Source organism: Populus nigra, chromosome 5 (genome assembly GCF_951802175.1).
Source record: "Populus nigra chromosome 5, ddPopNigr1.1, whole genome shotgun sequence".
NCBI classification, from domain to species: domain Eukaryota; kingdom Viridiplantae; phylum Streptophyta; class Magnoliopsida; order Malpighiales; family Salicaceae; genus Populus; species Populus nigra.
Window position 1 is genome coordinate 17,781,432 of NC_084856.1, and position 19,648 is coordinate 17,801,079.

The 19,648-nt window shown below is 34.2% G+C and overlaps 2 protein-coding genes across 2 annotated transcripts; both read left to right on the forward strand.

Moving 5' to 3' along the window:
* Nucleotides 1-101: 101 nt before the first annotated feature.
* On the forward strand, nt 102-6,239 carry LOC133695389 (ribonucleoside-diphosphate reductase large subunit-like). Its single transcript, XM_062117366.1, has 17 exons — nt 102-517; nt 823-884; nt 983-1,070; nt 1,361-1,624; nt 1,761-2,001; nt 2,089-2,165; nt 2,298-2,468; nt 2,562-2,654; nt 2,743-2,892; nt 2,983-3,069; nt 3,205-3,369; nt 3,457-3,576; nt 3,958-4,163; nt 4,246-4,395; nt 4,480-4,627; nt 4,915-4,998; nt 5,089-6,239. Exons 1-17 carry the CDS (start codon nt 290-292, stop codon nt 5,200-5,202), a joined length of 2,448 nt encoding a protein of 815 aa, XP_061973350.1. The 5' UTR covers nt 102-289; the 3' UTR covers nt 5,203-6,239.
* An 11,290-nt stretch (nt 6,240-17,529) lies between these two features.
* On the forward strand, nt 17,530-19,337 carry LOC133694425 (ethylene-responsive transcription factor ABR1-like). The gene is made up of 2 exons (XM_062115923.1): nt 17,530-18,220; nt 18,468-19,337. The coding sequence occupies exons 1-2, from the start codon at nt 17,875-17,877 to the stop codon at nt 19,169-19,171; spliced, it is 1,050 nt and encodes a 349-aa protein (XP_061971907.1). The 5' UTR covers nt 17,530-17,874; the 3' UTR covers nt 19,172-19,337.
* Nucleotides 19,338-19,648: the final 311 nt, after the last annotated feature.

The following is a 19,648-nucleotide window of genomic DNA, read 5'->3' on the forward strand; positions in this document are numbered from 1 at the left end:
GACAAATAATTGCGCGGGCCCCACAACACCACCCAACCTTGCCAGCTCCAAAAGTATTACCCGCCACAGCATCCCTTTGAATCTGGAAACCTACAATTTGGCGCCAAGATTCAAATTCCAAAATAACACCTAAATAGTCTTAGAGGGGAGGAGGGAAGAAAACCCAAGATTTTTTATTTAAAAAAAAACCCCGCGTCTCTCCTCCATCTCCCTATATAAGAAGGCGTTCATTCTCCTATTTCTTTCTGTGCCCAAAACCTGTCTGATTAAAGTCTTGAAAGAAGCAAAAATGTATGTGGTGAAGAGAGATGGGAGGCAAGAGACTGTCCACTTCGACAAGATCACTGCTAGACTGAAGAAGCTTAGCTATGGCCTTAGCATTGACCACTGTGACCCAGTCTTGGTGTCTCAGAAGGTCTGTGCTGGTGTCTACAAAGGTGTCACCACTAGCCAACTTGATGAATTGGCTGCTGAGACTGCCGCTGCTATGACTGCCAATCATCCTGATTATGCCTCCGTGAGTTTTTTCTTTTAATGAATTGGTCCCTTTTATTTTCTCTTGATTTCTGGGCACGCTCTAGGCCTTACAGTTGGTGCATATCTATGTGGATTTACTAATTGTTCGGTGGGGATCTGGAGCATATTCTTCCAGACTTAAACACACACACACACACACACACTAATTCTTGGGCCTGACACTATTTTTGTGTTGCAAAAACATTATTACTTTATAGTCTGTTCCTTAGGTTAACAAAATTGAGGACTGAAGGGTAAATGGCCTGTTTCCTGATTTAACCATTAAATATTATTTTGCTGATGCAGTTGGCTGCCAGGATTGTTGTTTCAAACCTGCATAAGAACACTCAGAAATCATTTTCTGAGACGTAAGTTTCATACTATATTATGCTACTTCTATTCTATTTAACCAATAGGCTTCATTGTTTGGAAATTGTTGTTTGATCTGGGTTGGTGGTTGCTGCAGGATCAAAATCATGTACAGCCATTTTAATGATAAATCTGGACTGAAGGCTGCTTTGATTGCTGATGATATTTATGAAATAATAATGAAGGTATTTTCTCCAGTCTATTATTCTATGGCTTGTTGGATTTAATTGTTTCTTTTTATTGAAATTAAAAGGAGAAAAAAGGAAAATGTTCTTCTTAACATTGTTGTAGAGTGGTCATGTTACCAAAAATGTGGGCTAAACACATCTAGCTGGTTCCTGTCAACTTGACTGAAATAAAATTTTAAATTTAATGGGTTGTTCTATTTGTTGTAGAGATAGATATATCCACTACCTGACGCTTCACCTAATTTTATGAGCCATGGATTGTCAATAACATTTTCCTTTTGCTTCAGAATTCTGCTCGCTTGGACTCTGAAATCATCTATGATCGGGACTTTGACTATGATTACTTTGGCTTCAAGACCCTTGAAAGATCCTACCTCCTGAAGGTCCAAGGAAAGGTTGTGGAAAGGCCTCAGCACATGCTGATGAGGGTTGCTGTTGGAATTCACAAAGATGATATTGATTCAGCTATCAAAACGTACCATTTGATGTCTCAGCGATGGTTCACTCATGCTTCTCCCACCCTTTTCAATGCTGGAACACCAAGACCTCAAGTGTGTATTATGTTGTGTGCATATCTGTTCATGGAAGTCTTCTGCGAATTTTTAATTTAGTTTACAAATATGGTGTTTGGGAAAGAGGTTTTATTTTTGCAGAAGATTAATCCAGATATTTGATGTCTTTTGGCAGTTGAGCAGCTGCTTCTTGGTGTGCATGAAAGATGATAGTATTGAAGGAATATATGATACATTGAAGGAGTGTGCTGTCATCAGTAAATCAGCAGGAGGAATCGGTGTATCTGCCCACAACATCCGTGCCACTGGAAGTTATATTCGTGGGACAAATGGGACATCTAATGGCATTGTTCCAATGTTGAGGGTGTTCAATGATACTGCCCGCTATGTTGATCAAGGAGGAGGCAAGAGGAAAGGTATGCTCATTTTATTGCTCTTGTATTGTCGTTTTAAATTTAATGCCCGATGGTTCTCTATTGAAACGTTGCTTATCATGTTCAAAGGTGCTTTTGCTGTGTATTTGGAGCCATGGCATGCTGATGTATTTGAGTTTCTGGATCTTAGGAAAAACCATGGAAAGGTATGACTCATAAGGAGCAAACTTCTCCACTTCCGCTTTGTCTTGTTCTAGTTTATGTGATAGCATCACTTCTTCGCTGCACCAACGTAACTTGCTATTTGACTTCGATCTGTAACTTTTTCATTTTTATAGGAAGAAAACCGTGCTCGAGATTTATTCTATGCTCTGTGGGTTCCTGATCTCTTTATGGAGAGAGTTCAAAGCAACGGGCTATGGTCATTGTTTTGCCCTAATGAGGCTCCAGGTTTGGCAGATTGTTGGGGCAAAGAGTTTGAGGAACTATACACCCGATATGAAAGAAATGTAAGTTCCTTTGGTTTCACCTAAAGTTTGTATTTTCTGAATGTCGATTTTTACTGGACTCTGATTGTTGTTAATTCTCATGCATATATCTAGGGCAAAGCCAAGAAGGTTGTCCAGGCACAAAACCTCTGGTTTGAGATCTTGAAATCCCAGATAGAGACTGGGACCCCCTATATGCTTTTCAAGGTGATTTGTGTGAATCTGTTGGATTTTAATCTTTTTGTATCATGGCTTTGTAGTATTTTGTTTTCTTATTTCTCTTCTGTTTTTCCAGGATACTTGCAATAGGAAAAGCAACCAACAAAACCTGGGTACAATAAAATCTTCAAATTTGTGCACTGAGATAATTGAATACACAAGCCCAACGGAAACTGCTGTCTGCAATCTGGCTTCAATTGCTCTACCACGATTTGTGAGAGAGATGGTGGGGAATGCTTACGAGCTTATTTGAAAATTTTGCTTTTTTTTGGGATGTTGTTTGTTTTGTGACCTAATGTCATGCACTTTGTTGCAGGGAGTTCCTGTGGAGTCTCATCCATCTAAACTTGTTGGGAGTAGAGGTTTCAAGAGTAGATATTTTGACTTTGAGAAACTAGCTGAGGTTTGTGTTTCACATTGGTGCATCAGGACATTTCCTAGCATATGCACTCACCTGCATCTTCTGCTTTGTGAAGCCTCATATTTTGTTTCATAAGTTCAGCCAGTAATTTCTGTTTTCCTCCTGCTTTTGGGACAGGTTACAGGAGTGGTTACATCCAATCTTAACAAAATAATTGATGTTAATTACTACCCAGTTGAAACTGCTAGGAGGTCAAATTTGCGACATAGACCCATTGGCATTGGAGTTCAAGGTCTTGCAGATACCTTCATCCTGCTCGGAATGTCATTTGACTCACCAGAGGTAAAGTTTACTCCCAACAGCTTTTCTCTTTTAACATAAACTTTCAATAGTTGGTTGGTCTGATTATTTAGTGGCCATCAATTTCAGGCTCAAAAGCTGAATAAGGACATATTTGAAACCATTTATTACCATGCCCTGAAAGCATCTTCTGAGATTGCTGCAAGAGAAGGTCCCTATGAAACATATGAAGGAAGTCCTGTGAGCAAGGTATGCTGGGTTTCTTCAAATGCGAACACCTCAAGTGCAGTTGCATGAATATGTTGTTTTCTGGGACACTATTTCCCATTTCAACTTATAAAAAGTCACAATTGTGCTGCTGTTATCTTTTTATTGCTTCTAGGTACTTTTGTTATGCACAGCCATACATTTTTGACTAATAACATTTCCACTTTGATTTGCCTGAATTGAGTTTCATTTGTGTCTTCTGTGAGAAAATTTTCGTTGCTGGTGAACATCAGTTATTGGTTGGTTTACTCTGTAGACTTTCAGCTTCCATTTGAAAGAATTTCCAAGACCTTCTGGTCCAATAACTAGCAGAACATGTAACTTTCACCAGCTTCTGAGTAAAGGATCCATTTAATTGTGCAGGGAATTCTGCAGCCGGACATGTGGGGTGTAACTCCTTCAAATCTGTTGTGGGACTGGGATGCCTTAAGGGAAATGATATCTAAGAATGGGGTTAGAAATTCACTTCTTTTGGCACCAATGCCAACAGCTTCAACCAGCCAGATTCTTGGAAACAACGAGTGCTTTGAGCCATATACTTCAAACATTTATAGCCGTAGAGTTCTAAGGTTTGCTATGCGAACCTATCCTATTCAGTTTATTTTAATATCAATTGCCTTGTGCTTGCTCTCTAATCCTCTTTCTCTCCAGTGGTGAATTTGTTGTGGTCAACAAGCATCTTCTTCATGACTTGACTGAGATGGGCCTCTGGTCTCCTGCTCTGAAGAACAAAATAATTTATGAAGATGGCTCTGTCCAGAACATTCCAGAAATCCCAAATGATCTGAAGTTTATATACAAGTATGGATAAGTGAATTTCTTCATAGCCAGTGCTTCTCTCCGTATTTTTAACCGTTGAGATAATTTAACTATTTTGGCAAACAGGACTGTTTGGGAGATCAAGCAAAAGACATTGGTTGATATGGCTGTTGATCGAGGATGCTACATAGATCAGAGTCAAAGTCTTAATATACACATGGACCAACCCAATTTTGGAAAACTAACTTCCCTACACTTTTATGCATGGTCAAAGGTATGCACATCGAAACGATACCCAAAAAAAAAAAATACATGATGACAAATATAACATGTTATATCTACAACGGTATTATATGCAGTCTGCTTGCAGCAGGTTTGTCCAATGATTTTGACACTGGCAGGAGCAATTTTATTTGTTTGCTATGGACAAGTGATTTTATAGCTATTGTCGGAAGTTTACATTGCCCAGTCAATTTTGACGAAACCCTGCCCTCTTTGCAAATAGTGGTAATGGGCTGCAATAATTTCAGTGTCTTAATTGTTTCTTTTTCCTGTTTAAAGGGTCTAAAGACAGGGATGTATTATCTACGATCACGTGCTGCAGCTGATGCCATCAAGTTCACTGTTGATACTTCTGTTCTTCAAGTAATGACCCGTGATAATCACTACTTTTTCTACCATTTTTTTTTTTGTGTGTATTTCACCGAAAGAAATTCTCATTTATGGGCAATTCAGGATAAGAAGCTGAAAGCGGATGGTGGTGGTGGTGCTGATGATGATGATACCAAAATGGCTCAAATGGTTTGCTCCCTTGCAAACCGTGATGACTGCTTGGCCTGTGGAAGTTGAGGGTTTGATTTAGGAGCCAGAAAAGATGTGATTTCGGTTCAGGTTCTTCTTGATGCTGGAGGACTCTGATACGGTGGCTGGGCAACCGCAGTTAGGTGTTGCTTTTAGAGGGCTTTTATTTATTTATGGGTTAAATCCAATCCAATCCAGTACAATTATATAGGTATATATATACATGTTACTTTCAATAATGTCTGTATAGGTTAATCCTGCTACTACAACTGGTTAAACCCATGGATTCGGTGGCTGATCAAATTACAATCGCTAATGGAAATGCCATATTTCCAGATTCCAATTAAAAAAATAGTAATCAAGTTTTTCGAAGGCACAGCCACGTTACTAAAACAACCGGGCTGTGAAGAATTGGTGGGCTGCAAATGGATTAAGCCTGAAGTTAAGATTGGGCCCATCTTAACTTGCTCAATTCCTCTCAAAACATTGTCTGCTGACCTTCTTGGAGTCAATGCTTTCCATCTCAAGTCAGCACCACAAATCAATTACTATGCTTTCAAATTTGTCAAATCCCATCGCTGGTCCAACAAAGAAACCAGTTACGCAACACACTTCCATGTTAGTCTAACAATTCTAGAAACTTTGACAAGTAACAAAGCAAGCAATTTGCAGTGTTTGTTTTTCTCAAGTTGCTCTGGTAGTGGCCTCCAGTAGTTACAGGGCATCGAATTAGTTGAGCATCCCCACACTATGCTCTTGTTGTCAAACAATATTGGTCGTGTGAGGCTCAGTCTACTCAAATGCCCAATTGCTTCTGGTGTTGATGATGAGCCATAGGCATGCTATTGACCGATACTTGTCAACGAACTTTGAATCTGCGGAGAAGACAGGGAATATGCGGTGCAAAGCTATGTTCAAAAGCACAAGCTTGAAAGATGGGTGGTCGATAAAGGATCATGAAACTGGTTTCTTTGTATAGGAATTTTGAAGCTTGAACATGACTTCTCAGCCATGGGTTGAGTGAAGGCTTAGTCAAGTTTTGATTGCAATAAAATAAAAGGCACCGAGAATTGATTTCAGGTAAACACAGGTGTTCCAAGTAATTGAAGATTGCCAGTGATAAACAACATTATATATATAACCCTGACTGTCATGGTAGCCTCCTACTTACCGATATGATCTTTCATCCTTCACTCCTGATAGTTATATACTGTTTATACGATATTCAACCATATAAAAAAATGTTAACCGTAACATGTTTAATCATCCCGTCTTCTAGAGAAAGAAAAATTAAAATAATGGAATTGAAAGTTGCTTTATCTCGAGATACAATGAAATCACTCTCAAATTTATATCTATACGAGTTTGCTTTAACTCGAGGTAAAATGTAATCATTTTATTCTAACTGGTTAGACAATGAATAAAATGATATATCATATATTGATCTGTAGCAATGAATTATGTAATGATAATTAATAAATTGTGTAATATTTAAGTGATTCTCGACGCAATATACAAGAATATATAAACATAAAAAATGTATGTTCTATCATTCAATCTGATTTTTTTTACAACACCCGGTTTAATAAGGATGTTGACCTTGAACATCTATTGTTCAGAGTCGAACAACATTGCACTATGATTTCTTGATATATCTATACTCATTGTCAATTCATTCTAAATTAATAGGGGGTAAATTACTTTACGTTGAATAAAATCATTTGCTTCATGTCTTCACTTGACCTAATACTTATTACAATTGTAAAATGTTAGTTACACTAGAATCGAAACATGCATGACACGAACACATTTCAGAACATGATTAAATGATTCTGAAAGATTAATTATCATATTACCATACTATTTACCGCCATCATAACATAATGTTCATTTTTCTTTTAGTTCTCATTCAAGCCATTCTTAATATACTAATTCCAACTTACATATTCTTTCATACCACAAATCAAAATTACCTTTAAAAACAAAATAAAAAATCAACATGCAAGGGCATGTTTGTATTTTCTGGTTATTCGGTTATAATTGATTTAACAAAGGGGCAATTAATTATTCTAATAAATATATAATATTAGGCACATGAGAGATCCCGCAATCTTCTTGTGGGGGGGGGGGGGTCAATTGTAGTACAAGACACAAAACATCATGGATTTGAATAAATATAATTATATTTTTGCTCTTCTAAAAAAAACTAACAAGTCTTGCTTTTGGGAGAATATTTTTGTCTTTTTCAAGGGATTAATTGGATATTATCAAATTGATTGGGAACAAATTAGCCTGTACATGTTTGTTTAGCATAGTAAATTGATTTTTTTATCCTTAAAAGCGAAAAGATATATAGTTTTTATATAGGGGTTTTTTGTCTTTTCAAATTTTTTATGAACAGTAAATTGATAAAATTACCCTTAAAAAAAAGAAGAAAAATTAGTGTGCAGGGGCATGCTTATTTTCATTCTGGTTTTCATTTATAATTGATTTGAAAAAGGGGCAATTAAATCTTTTAATAAATATAAAATATTTTTTAAAAAAAGGAAGGCACATGAGAGATCTCGCAATCTTCTGATGGCATGCAGTGGCTTTGAGTGGCCAAACCAAGGCGGCAATAGAAACCTCTCGGCAGCTTTTCCATCACTATACAGTGAGTGTGGTTTAATCACTTTCGGTTTAGCGTGAACAACCATTTTTTTATTATTTTATTTTATCTTTCCTCTTCAAAAATCACGCCGGCCCTCTAAATTTTCAAGGCAGCTCTTGAATTAGTTTTTTTACTCGAATTTGATTACTCTTCGTTTATTAATATTTATTTTATTTGAAATAATTTATAAAATTAAATTTTTTTTTTTAAATTTCATTCTATGATTTTTTCATCTAAAATTTTGTTTCTAGCTTAGATAAAATAAGAGCAATTTCATTTATTTTTGTCAAAATTAGTTGGCATCCAATCTTCAGAGATCTTGGAATCTCGTTTCCAGTGCCGTAGCCGGTGTCCAAAGATTAGGGACTTCGATACCACTTGGTGCAAGTTGAATATAAATGGAACCAACTCCAGGTGATCTTGATCAAGGAGAGGATGTTAGCCAACTCCAGAGGTAGAAGATGAGAGCTTGTTAGAGAGAGAGAGAGAGAGAGAGAACATAAATCATTAAATTCATTCTTCAATCATTTTTTTTGCTCGTAAGAAGAATGGCATTTCCTTCATCCTTTTACTGGCCACTCGTGGCTTTAACATTTAACGAACTGCAGTACTGCACTAACTAAAACGCATCGTATTAGTGGTGAAAATCCACTAAATAAAATGTTTTCGTATTGAACATATTTAAATATAACAGCTACGTTATTTTTGAAAGTAAGGTCTTTGCTGTTGGTGAGAAGTCTTCTTCTTCATTTATTTTTTGTCTCTTCTTCTGTAATTTCAGCCTTGTGACACTTTGCCACAAATGGCTCCTCTTACATTTGCCCGCTCTTACCATAGATAAAAGCTCTCTTGTCCTATGACTGCATCTCGTCCTCTAGCCTCTTTCTCCCCAAGAATGCAAGAAATGAATGCCTCTAAGGACATCTCCTTTTGCTTGTCTTAATGCTCTCACTATGGAGTCTTGAGCTTGGTGTGTGATGGATTTGCCCTCATCGATCGAAAACACAGCTTGCATTATATTTCTTAAGCACCAGCCTCTTCAGTATCATATTTATTCTGCAAGGCTAAATTTCCATATCTTGTTTTTATGGACTACGGATCATAAGTATTACCATAAAGATCACCTTAGCTTGTTGATCCCTCGTCTTCTTCATCGATCGTGTTGCTGGTGTGCCATTTTGAGAAGGTTAATGAGGTAGAATAACAGCTTTCCTTCCCATCTTTTAAGACATGCATCCTTAAATTTTACAGAAGAAATATTATTTAAATAATTTTTAGGACGCCATGTAGACGGATATCTCGTTTTCTTGAAAGAGATTCAAGCCTTTTACGGTCGTAAATTAAATATCAACCTGTCCCTTTCAATATTTAGAAAAAAAAAAGATTTTTATTAAAACGACACGTACTATATGAAGGAATTAATTAATGATTTCCGTGTCTATCCATTACATATAAGAATTAAGAAGGACGGAGTCAGCGGTCAATACATTCTCAAGTGTACTCCAAGGTAGTCAAAGGAAAAAATTCACATGTCCCTTATTTTTCTCCCTTAATTAACTCTAAATCGTTTCTACTTTCTATATAGCAGTTTTACCACATCCATTAGGGAAGTCAAATTAAAAACGAAAAAAGAATAATAAATTACTTAGTTTAAAATTAAAAAGAAAAAAAAATAAACCCAGAGGAGAAGTTATTGCAGGTAAAGACTCCTTCTTCTGTTTGTTGTACTAGTGTATTTACTTAATTTGCCCATGAAAAAAAAAAGCATGACCTAAGCTTTAGGAGTGAGATTGTCTTCTCACCATGACACAACTATCTTCAATATGTTGCAATGAGTTATATTTGTTATTTTATTTTTTTAATATACAGTAAAATTACAACTTTAACCTTGAAATAAATAATACTAATGCTTAACTCAAGAGTGCTTTTATCATTTTTTTTTTTCAGAATAGAGCAATTACTTTGGTATATTTGGAGACAAGAATAATGCAATTCTCTCATAAGAGATTTTTTGACATTTTATATTGGTTTTGTTGTAAATTCAGAGGTTTCTTAGGTACAATACTATAATAATAATATATTGATATTATTCTTTAAAACAAAAACATGGTGGCACATGCGTTACACACCAACGTGTGGACACCCCTCGTGTCATTCAAGCACCAATATGGGGTCATCCAGACGCCACCTTTTAGGGCAATGTTTGGAAGATCTTGGAGCCCTTAACACGGTGGCGTGACACGTGTATCATAATGACTGCTGGTTTGATAATGACAACAATTTCTTTATTTTTTTCCTTCTTCTTCTCTCTCTCCTCCTTGAGTTTTGTGCCACCTCCTCAAAAATTTCAGAATAACCCCTTCAATTTTTTTCCTTCATATTTAGTCCCTATGCTTTTGATTGTTATTATTTTATTTTAGAATAAGCTATAAAATTATAAATGACTTTCAATTTCACCCCCTATTATTTTTTAATCTATAAATAATCTTTCAAATTACAAATATTTTTTTATTTCACCCCTTACTATTTTTTAATATATAAATAGTCTATCAATTTACAAATATTTTTCAATTTCATCCCTATGATTTTTTTTAATCTTTTAAATTTGATCCTTATTCTTTTAATAGCTACTTATCTTGTTTAACATAATTTTTAAAATTGGTTTTTTTTCCTCAAATTTCATTCTCCTTGGATTTTTTTCTATCAAATTTTATTCTCATTTCTTTTGTTGTTAATTTTTTTTCTTTCGCTAGTTTATTTTATTGGTACCTTTTCATCAATTTCATTGTTCAAAATAAATTTGGTTGATGATTGAGCTTCTTGATTGAATTCGGCTTCAAGATTGTACTGGTTGAGAGTTTTAGATGTTAGACCAGGTTTAAGAGGTTCGTTTGAGTTTGTCTAATTGTTTTCTTAAGGTGATGTATTTTTTTATTTTTCATCCTTTTTTTTGTTCTATTTTTTTTAGTTTACTTACTATTTTTTTTTAGTTTCACTCCCTAAATATAAATTTGAATAAAAAGGTAATCCTAAAAAATACATATAAAAATCATTAATTAAAAAGTAAGAAAACTTTTTTAAAAAGAATAGAAAAGAAAATGTCAATAGCTATTGGGTCAGGTAAACCATGCTAGCTCGTTTGACCCATTTTGTTAGGGCCTGCGTGACTAGGCCCTCTTATGTTTTTGCAGCTGCGGCGGATGACTCCGCCCCAATTGTTTTTAAAAGAAAAACATTCAAACAACACGTAATCTGAATTGTCTAATTTTCAGCCACTGTGGTGGCCAGTAAAACAGGGTTGATGGTTTTTTAACCAAAAAACTGAATTTTCAGCCCATTTGTTTTTTACTTAAAACACCTAAAAAACATTATAGGCAACACGATAAACTCATTCATGATCTCAAAAGAACCTTTAAAAAATTACAAAACTCGAAATCAACCCAAAATAAAAAATCTTATTAAATCATATATGTTTGTCTTGGCATTTTCAGGGTAAAAAAAACACTATAATATGAGCTCCCCTCATTAAAAGAAACAAATTAACACCAATTTTTTAACTGTTTTGGTGGCAAGAATAAGTGCCAACAAAAATTTTCTTTTTCTAGCACTGGATTCCAAGTATGAGGGGCTAAAAGACGAGGAAAGTAAAGTTTGAGACCAAAATTGATTTTTCCTTTTAATTTTGAAAACTAAAGGGACCCAAAATCTATAATTTGTAAAGTATAGAACTACAATAAATATTTTGCCCAAACTTTTTAATGTTACTCATTCCCTATCTGTTTTTTTTACTTTGGTTCCATACCTTTTAATCTCACCATCCCCCAACAAATTGGTTTATAATCTTGTCTAATAAGGGCCAACTTATATATATATATATATATATATATATATATATATATATATATAGAGAGAGAGAGAGAGAGAGAGAGAGATCATTGTAAATAGTCTATTTAAAGTGTCATGTGAGAGGATCCATGGTACATTTTGCACAATGAATTCCGCGTGCAATTTTGGTTGTTAGTTAATATTATCGAGAGGCTATATAAATGTAAATTTTCAAAGTTGGTACTAAATTGACATCATCAATTTAAAAGAAAATTCTCAAGTTTAATTCTCCAAACTACTGGTGTTTGTATTGACCAGGAGTGAGGTTAGTCAATCCATCCAATATAGAAGAAAATATTATTAAGAGATTATATAAATATAAACTTCAATATTTGTACTAAACACCTCTCAAAGAAAGCCCCCCTATCTATAGTCGTTTACTAGATGCCATGCTTGCGCGATGCTGCGGGATTGTGGCATGCTTGTGCGTTGTCATAGATTTGTAGAAAAAATCATAAAAAATATATATATGTGGAGAAAAATTGTTGCAGCCCACAAAGTTTTCAAGGAAAAAACTACAAAGTTAAATTCTCAACTAGCTTATTATTAAAAAAAAAATTGACAAAAATAATTTTGGAAAAAATCATAACAAAAAAAAACAAAGGAAAAAAAACCATGCAGGAAAACACTATAGCAATCTATAGTGTTTCATGAGAAAATCTACAGTTGTAATTCTCAATCAGCTCAATATTAAAAATAATAAAATCAATAAAGATAATTTTGAAAAAAAATCATAACAAAAAAAAATCATATGGAGAACACTGTAGCAATCAACGGTGTTTTAAAGAAAAAAACTACAAAGCTAAATTTTCAACCAGCTTAGTATAAAAATATAAATTCAACAAAGACAATTCTGAAAAAAAAAACACAAAAAAATGAAAAAAAAAAGAAGATAATTTTGGAAAAAAAATAAAAAAAGGAAAAAAATAGGAAAAAAATTATGTGGGGAAAGTTAAAGCTAAATTCTTAACCAACTCAATATTAAAAAAAAAATTAACAAAGATAATTTTGAAAAACAAAACATGTGGGGGAACACTGTAGCAAGACAAAAATCATTCGGGAAAACATTGTAGCAATCCACGGTGTTTTAAAGAAAAAAACTACAAAGCAGAATTCTCAACCAAGTTAATATGAAAAAAATAAAATCAACATAAACCATTATGGAAAAAACCATAAAATATTATTTTAAAAAAACTATATGGGGAAACACTGTAGTAATCTTTAGTATTTTAAAGAAAAAAAACTATAAAACTAAATTTTCATCCAGCTCAATATTAAAAAATAAAATCGACAAAAATAATTCTGAAAAATAACACCAAAAGAAAGAAAATGAAATGAAAAAAGAAGAAGACAACTTTGGAAAAAAAACATGTGGGGAAATGCCGCAGCAAAACAAAAACCATGTAGTGGAAACACTGAAGCAATTCATAATGTTTTTTTTTTATATAAAAAAACTACGAAGCTAAATTCTCAAGCAGCTTAATATGAAAAAAAAAATCGACAAAGAACATTTTAGAAAAAAAAACATGAAATAAATCATAATAAAAAGAAAAAAACCATGTAGGGATATATTATAGCAATTTACAATGTTTTAAAGAAAAAAAAATACATAGCTAAATTCTCAACCAGTTCAATAATAAAAAATAATTGGCAAAGATAATTGTGAGAAAAAATACAAAAAAAAATTAAAAACAAGAAAAAGAAGAAGAAGAAGTCAATTTTTGGGAAAAAAGAAAAAAAACATGTAAAAAAAAAAAAAAAACATGTGGAGAATGTTACAGTACTTTCCCCACGCATTTTAGAGTAATGATTAATATTCTCTCTTAAGTGCATATTTGTGCAACAAGACACATTTTGAAAATTGAAAAATAGCATCATTTATTAAAAAGTCTTGATAATTTTTGAAACACGGTATTTTTTATGAATCCAAACGATGTTATACTATACTTTAAAAGATGTGAGAAAAACACTGTATATGTACTGTGAACATATATTCATTGCACTGTGAACCATACTATAGACATAGAGTGTTTATACTTTGAACGACATTGTAGTGCCATGAAAGACGTTGTTTTTGCTATTTTTAGTCAAAATAGGAGTGTTGTCTTTTCTATACCTAAACCTGCTTGGATGCTATTGGGCGTGGCTTGACAACTAGATCCAAATCACTTCTAAAAAATATTGGGTTTAGCTAGGTAACGAGACCTAACACTATTGAATTTAGCCTAGAAACGAGACCCAAATCGCTTTAAAAAAGGTTTTAGGTCTTGCTTAGGGTATGGCTGCCCAGCCAGACCCACTAATATTGGGTCTCGCTAGGCCGCTAGATATTTTCAATTTAATTTTTTGCATGTTTAGATTTTTTTTTGTATACAGTAAAAAAAATAAATTGATAGGACTTTTTTTATATTGTATAAAAGTTAGGTGATGATAATTTATTTTCATTTGAGGTTAAGTTGAATTTTTTTATTAAAGCATATTTATTTTTGCAATTCAAAAATGCTTTTAAAAAAAATTCAATTTTTTTTACTTTTTTATTTAATTCAAATTAATATTTTTGTTTGATGAAATAAAAAATCAATTTTAAAAAATAAAAAATATTATCTTAATATAGGGGTGTTCACGGTTCGGTTCGGTTCGGTTTTTATCAAAAAAAGTAACCAAACCGAAATTTTTTTTTTTTTTTAAAAAAACCGAACCGAAATCGGTTCAAACCGACCGGTTTCGGTTCGGTTCGGTTTTTTAGAGCAAAAACCGGTTCAAACCGGTTTGACTCGGTTTTTCGGTTTGGCTCGGTTTTGGCTCGGTTTTTTCGGTTTGGCTCGGTTTTGGCTCGGTTTTTTTCCGGTTTTTTTCGGTTTCGGTTCGGTTTTTCCGGTTCCAGACTTAAAAAACCGAAACCGAACCGAACCGGTCGGTTTTTTCAAAATTTTAATCGGTTTAAGCGGTTTTTTTTCACGGTTCGGTTTTTTCGGTTATTTTTTTTCCGGTTTTCTCGGTTTAATCGGTTTTTCGGTTTTTTTGAACACCCCTATCTTAATATATATTTTTTAAAAAAAATATTTTCAAAAATAACCGTTACGTAATAATATAATAACTAGCATATTAGTTCGTGCTCCGCAACAGGTCAATAATAATTTTTTTTTAAATGAAAAAATATATTTGCACCATCACCATCTTCAAATAAAATATTTTCAACAGTAGCTCAATGAATAACGCATAGCAAAGCAGCACCCAATACACACCATGAATAACACATTGTAGAGCAACGCCTAATACACCGACAACTAATTTCTTTCCCTTCAATTTTTTTCCTTTTAAGATATTTTTATTTTTTTCCTTTTATTTAATTTTTTTCCATATTGTAAAGAGAAAATAAATTGGTGGAAATTTTTTTATATTGTACAAAAGTTGGATAAAGATAATTTTTTTTTCATTTGAGGTTGGGTTGAATACGAGGTTGAATTTCTGTATTAAAGCATGCTTGTTTTTGCTATTCATAAATGCTTTTAAAAAAATTGATTTTTTTTTATTTTTTTACTACAAATAAATATTTTTTTGATATTTTTTTATTATTTTGATGTAAAGATATAAAAAATAAAGTTTACAAGAAAATTATTATCTCAATATATTTTTTTTAAAAAATATTTTAGGATATTATTAATTTTATTTTTTAAAATATTAAACCTAACGCACAAACAAAGTCAATACTTTTAGGTCTCGTTACACGGTCAGACCGGTAACAATTAAACCTAAAAATATTATATCTAACTTTTATATTTAATATTTATTTTACATCAAAAAAAAAAAAGTTATTATCAATCCGTCTCGAATTGCGAGCCACTATGCTAGTAAATATGAAAAGAAGGTGTGTGATGCAAAAGCAGATGACGGCATTCATCTATATTCCGTCAACCCAAACTTTGTTCACACTGGATAAGTAATGTCCTTTTCCCATGTCAAAGCTCTGCCACTTGCGGGCTCTAAAATTAACAGCTCTGTTAATTGCAATTAGCAGTGTGGATTAAGTGAGTAAAATACTGAGAAATGGAGACCAGCAACTTAGTTTTGGGATAAGATTTTATGGCACAGCACTCAATAAAGTAAAAGACTGCTTACTATAGATTACCACATCATCACTCCCTGTAAAAACGCGTTGGTTGACCACCGTCAACGTTGACTGTCACAGAAGCTTTTTGAGCGAAAGGAACAGGCCTTCGCTTTGCGTGCACACAACTCGCGAGAGATACATCTGCATCGGCAACAACAGGACAGCGTCCGATCTCAGAGATAAAGATGTGTTTGGGGACTTCTAGGTTATCTGAACCAATGTGGATAAGAGCAGGATGTACCTTCTCATGTCGACATCAGCTCTGGATTAAAAATCGATCTCGTGACGTGGACTTGATTTGATCGCATTGGACGTTTCTACCCTCCTTAACCATTGTTGGAGCGTGCGGTATCAGCAGCGGTGACGACATGAACTGCAGTTTTCACTTTGTTCGTGGGGTCATGGCTATTGCAATGATCTCAGTTTATCACTCTTGAGATAATACAATTCCTAAAGTGAAAAAGGAGGTTTAGTTAGCTTCTATTGATATACAAAATAGAAAAATATAATTATGCAACTCTTTCACCTCAACTCTCCTCGAGGAGGTTGGGTGATTCCTCGCATAATAATAAAAAAAATAGAAATAATTGAGATAAAAATATATTTCATTATAGAAGCAATGATAAAAATATAAATATAAATTTATTTCTAGAACAATTTTAAAATGAATTCTTATATTTACAAAATATGAGGAATATAAAGGACATATATTTTAAAATATGAGGAATTTATTTTGTGACCATATTTATTATTTTTATCCATAAAATATCATCGTAAAAAACTCTTAATTCTAAAATTATCAAACTATGACATAAAAATAAAAATAGTTATTATCATAATTTTAAAACTCAACTAAAGAATCAATTTGAGACAAAACCCGAGTCACTAGTTAACAACTGGGTCATGGGTCGAGTTAACTCTGGTGGACCCGAGTTATCGTAATAATAAAAAATATTATTATTTTAATTTTAAAAGTAGATTCCGGGGTTGACCCGAGACAAGACCCGAGTTAAAAAGGTCAACATAAAAATAAAAGTAATTATTGTCATAATTTTAAAACTCGATTTAGAAGCTAAGCTGGAGCAACGCCTGGATCATATAGGCATGGAGGGTCAATTCTAGTTGACTCGGGTTAATATAAGAATAAAAGTTATTGTCATCATAGTATCAAAACAACCTTGTTTTAACCAAAATAAATTTTCAAAATAATTTAACAGGTTTTTGAAGAGGTAGGATCAAATCTTCCCTTATTTTTCTTAAACTCTGGCCAATTTAAGTCTTTTTACCAAACATAATTTTATATTATTCCTGTTTTCTATCTTGTACCATCTATCTCTACTCTTTATATCTCTTTTATTTTGAACATCACCTCTTTGATTCACTTTAATAATAATATTCAACCCACAAACCATCAATTTTTCAACGTGTATTATTTAAAAGGAGGAATGATTTAAATACTTTATTTAATTCAATATATAAATAAATGTCAAAGATAATTTCGAACGCGCATGTGTGAAAAACACGATGGAGAGATAAATGATTAAACAGATATGTGGGTAAGGAGTAGACTATTTGTACAGTGAAAAAATGCTATTGGGCCGACTGGACACCCTCAAGGAGAGAGTGGGCCGACATACACTTGTCGGCTGTCAGAGTCTTCATCTCAGCACCGGCTTGAAATAATTTGTGGGTGTTTTTTTTCAAGGTTCACACCACAGATTTTGACCGTCTTTTGGCTTTAACCTTCCGTGATTGTCTTAGCCACTCGCTGCAGCTAAGAAACAAAAATTGAATTTTCGACAATAAATATACTAATCTTACACCGAATTAATTCCTTCACGATCAAGAAGAAGTATCTCCTCAATACCGACTTGAATTACAATGTGTCATGTCAATTGTGGCGGTTATATCTTTTGACAGACGACGTTTTTTCGGTTCCTTTAAGACATTCTTAAAAGGTCTTAGTTCTGGAGAGTTGAAACTTGTAGAATATTAATTAATTTTCATTCTTTCCTTCCATTTTTTGTTTTGCGATTCATCAGGTTAGGTAGCTACAGTTTTTCAAAGTCGCTGCATGTACAAGCTAAAAGTGGCGAACAAAGGAGATAAAATTGTTAAAAAAGAAGCGGGTAGTGTTGAAGAATGGCCACTACCAGTAATGCTTTCTGGGTTGAATAGGGAAAGAGAGATGTCAGTTATGGTGACTGCTTTGACACATGTAGTGGCTGGAAATGTGCCTGCTGATGATTCTGATTGCATAAGTGAAGCATTTCCAAATAATCAAGATAATTGTGCTCATGGTGATTTGTCAGCGAAGAGAGAGAGGGAAGAAGGGGGTGGTGGCAGTGAAGAGTATAAAAGGCACGGTAGAGCATTTGGCGATGACTTCTTGCATGGGTGCTCATCTTCTGCTGGAAGAGGTAAGCTAACTAGTTTTTTTTTTTTTTTTTTCTGGTTTTACGGTGAGAGTTATTCTGGAGCTGGTTAAATGAAAACATAATATTGCGTGTACCTTAATATAATAGTCTGCCCTGTCTTCGCAAATCTCTATTAACTTTATACGCGTAATTTCTGCCATCTCTTATGGTTGCCTGAGCTTGATTTATGCTTGTCTCATGCGCACCAAAATGCTGATTAATGATGTACTCGTCCCCTCAATATCTACAGCCTCAGGAAAATCCATCATCACCATGACACCTGCAGCCACACGGACGGCATTCACCCCCGTATATGAATATAATGAAACCTGCAGAGACGAGCCGAGGAGAAAATATAGGGGAGTGAGGCAAAGGCCATGGGGCAAGTGGGCTGCTGAAATAAGGGATCCATTCAAGGCATGTAGAGTTTGGCTAGGCACTTTCGAAACAGCTGAGGCGGCAGCAATAGCCTATGATGAAGCCGCTCTCAGATTTAGAGGCAACAAGGCCAAACTAAACTTCCCAGAAAACGTAAAGCTTCGACCGACTCCCCCAAATGCAATAGCAAACCAGTTGACCGTCTCTGATTCTCCGAGTAGCACCGGCCTTCTGTCCGTTCCTACATCCACCGAGGCCATAGTTCATTCCCAAGCTCTTCACCATACGCAGAACCTTGAGATTTCAAGAGAGCTGGTGAACCAACCTCAATTGATCTTAGGTGTTGGTGGCTATCAAAGGCAACCCATGAGTCTGTACGACCAAATGTTTCTGTCACCTCCACTTGTTTCGTCTTATCCTTCGATGTCTTCTTCAACAGAGTATTCCAATCCTATGTTTTTACCAGCTCAGCAACCAGGCGAGATCATGCCTGCCACTAGTAGCCAAAGTGGTGGGGAAGAATTTCAGTTGCCAGCGTGGTCAGATTATAGCCATTATTCTTCGTCTTCTGGATAGCCCATACATCTCAGCTTTTATTTTTCTTCTACGCAACTTTTTCCACCTGATTTGGTAGGATACCCGTGTTTCTATGTTACCATCGATTTTTTCCTTCTGGCGAAGGTGTAATTCGTTATTAAAAGAAAATAGAAGATCATTTATCAAAACATAAATCTCGGCAGCAGCATTTTTGTTCTTGCAATAATGGTGAATTCACAGGACTCTTCTGTGCCCACTATGGTGGGAAACTGGAATCAAAATTGGTATTTCAATTAAAAGAATTCTTCCTCCCAACTTTCATTCCATTTCCGGTGGGGAAAAGTAAGAAAAAAACATAGCGTCCGCACAGATCAAAACAAAACTTCAACATATGCACATTTTGTACTAGTGCCCAACACCAACACTCTTTTAGGAGGAGGATAGATATCAACAGCAATGCAAAAATGCAAAATAAATATTTTATTATTATTTTTGACAAAAAAAAAAAAAAACTAA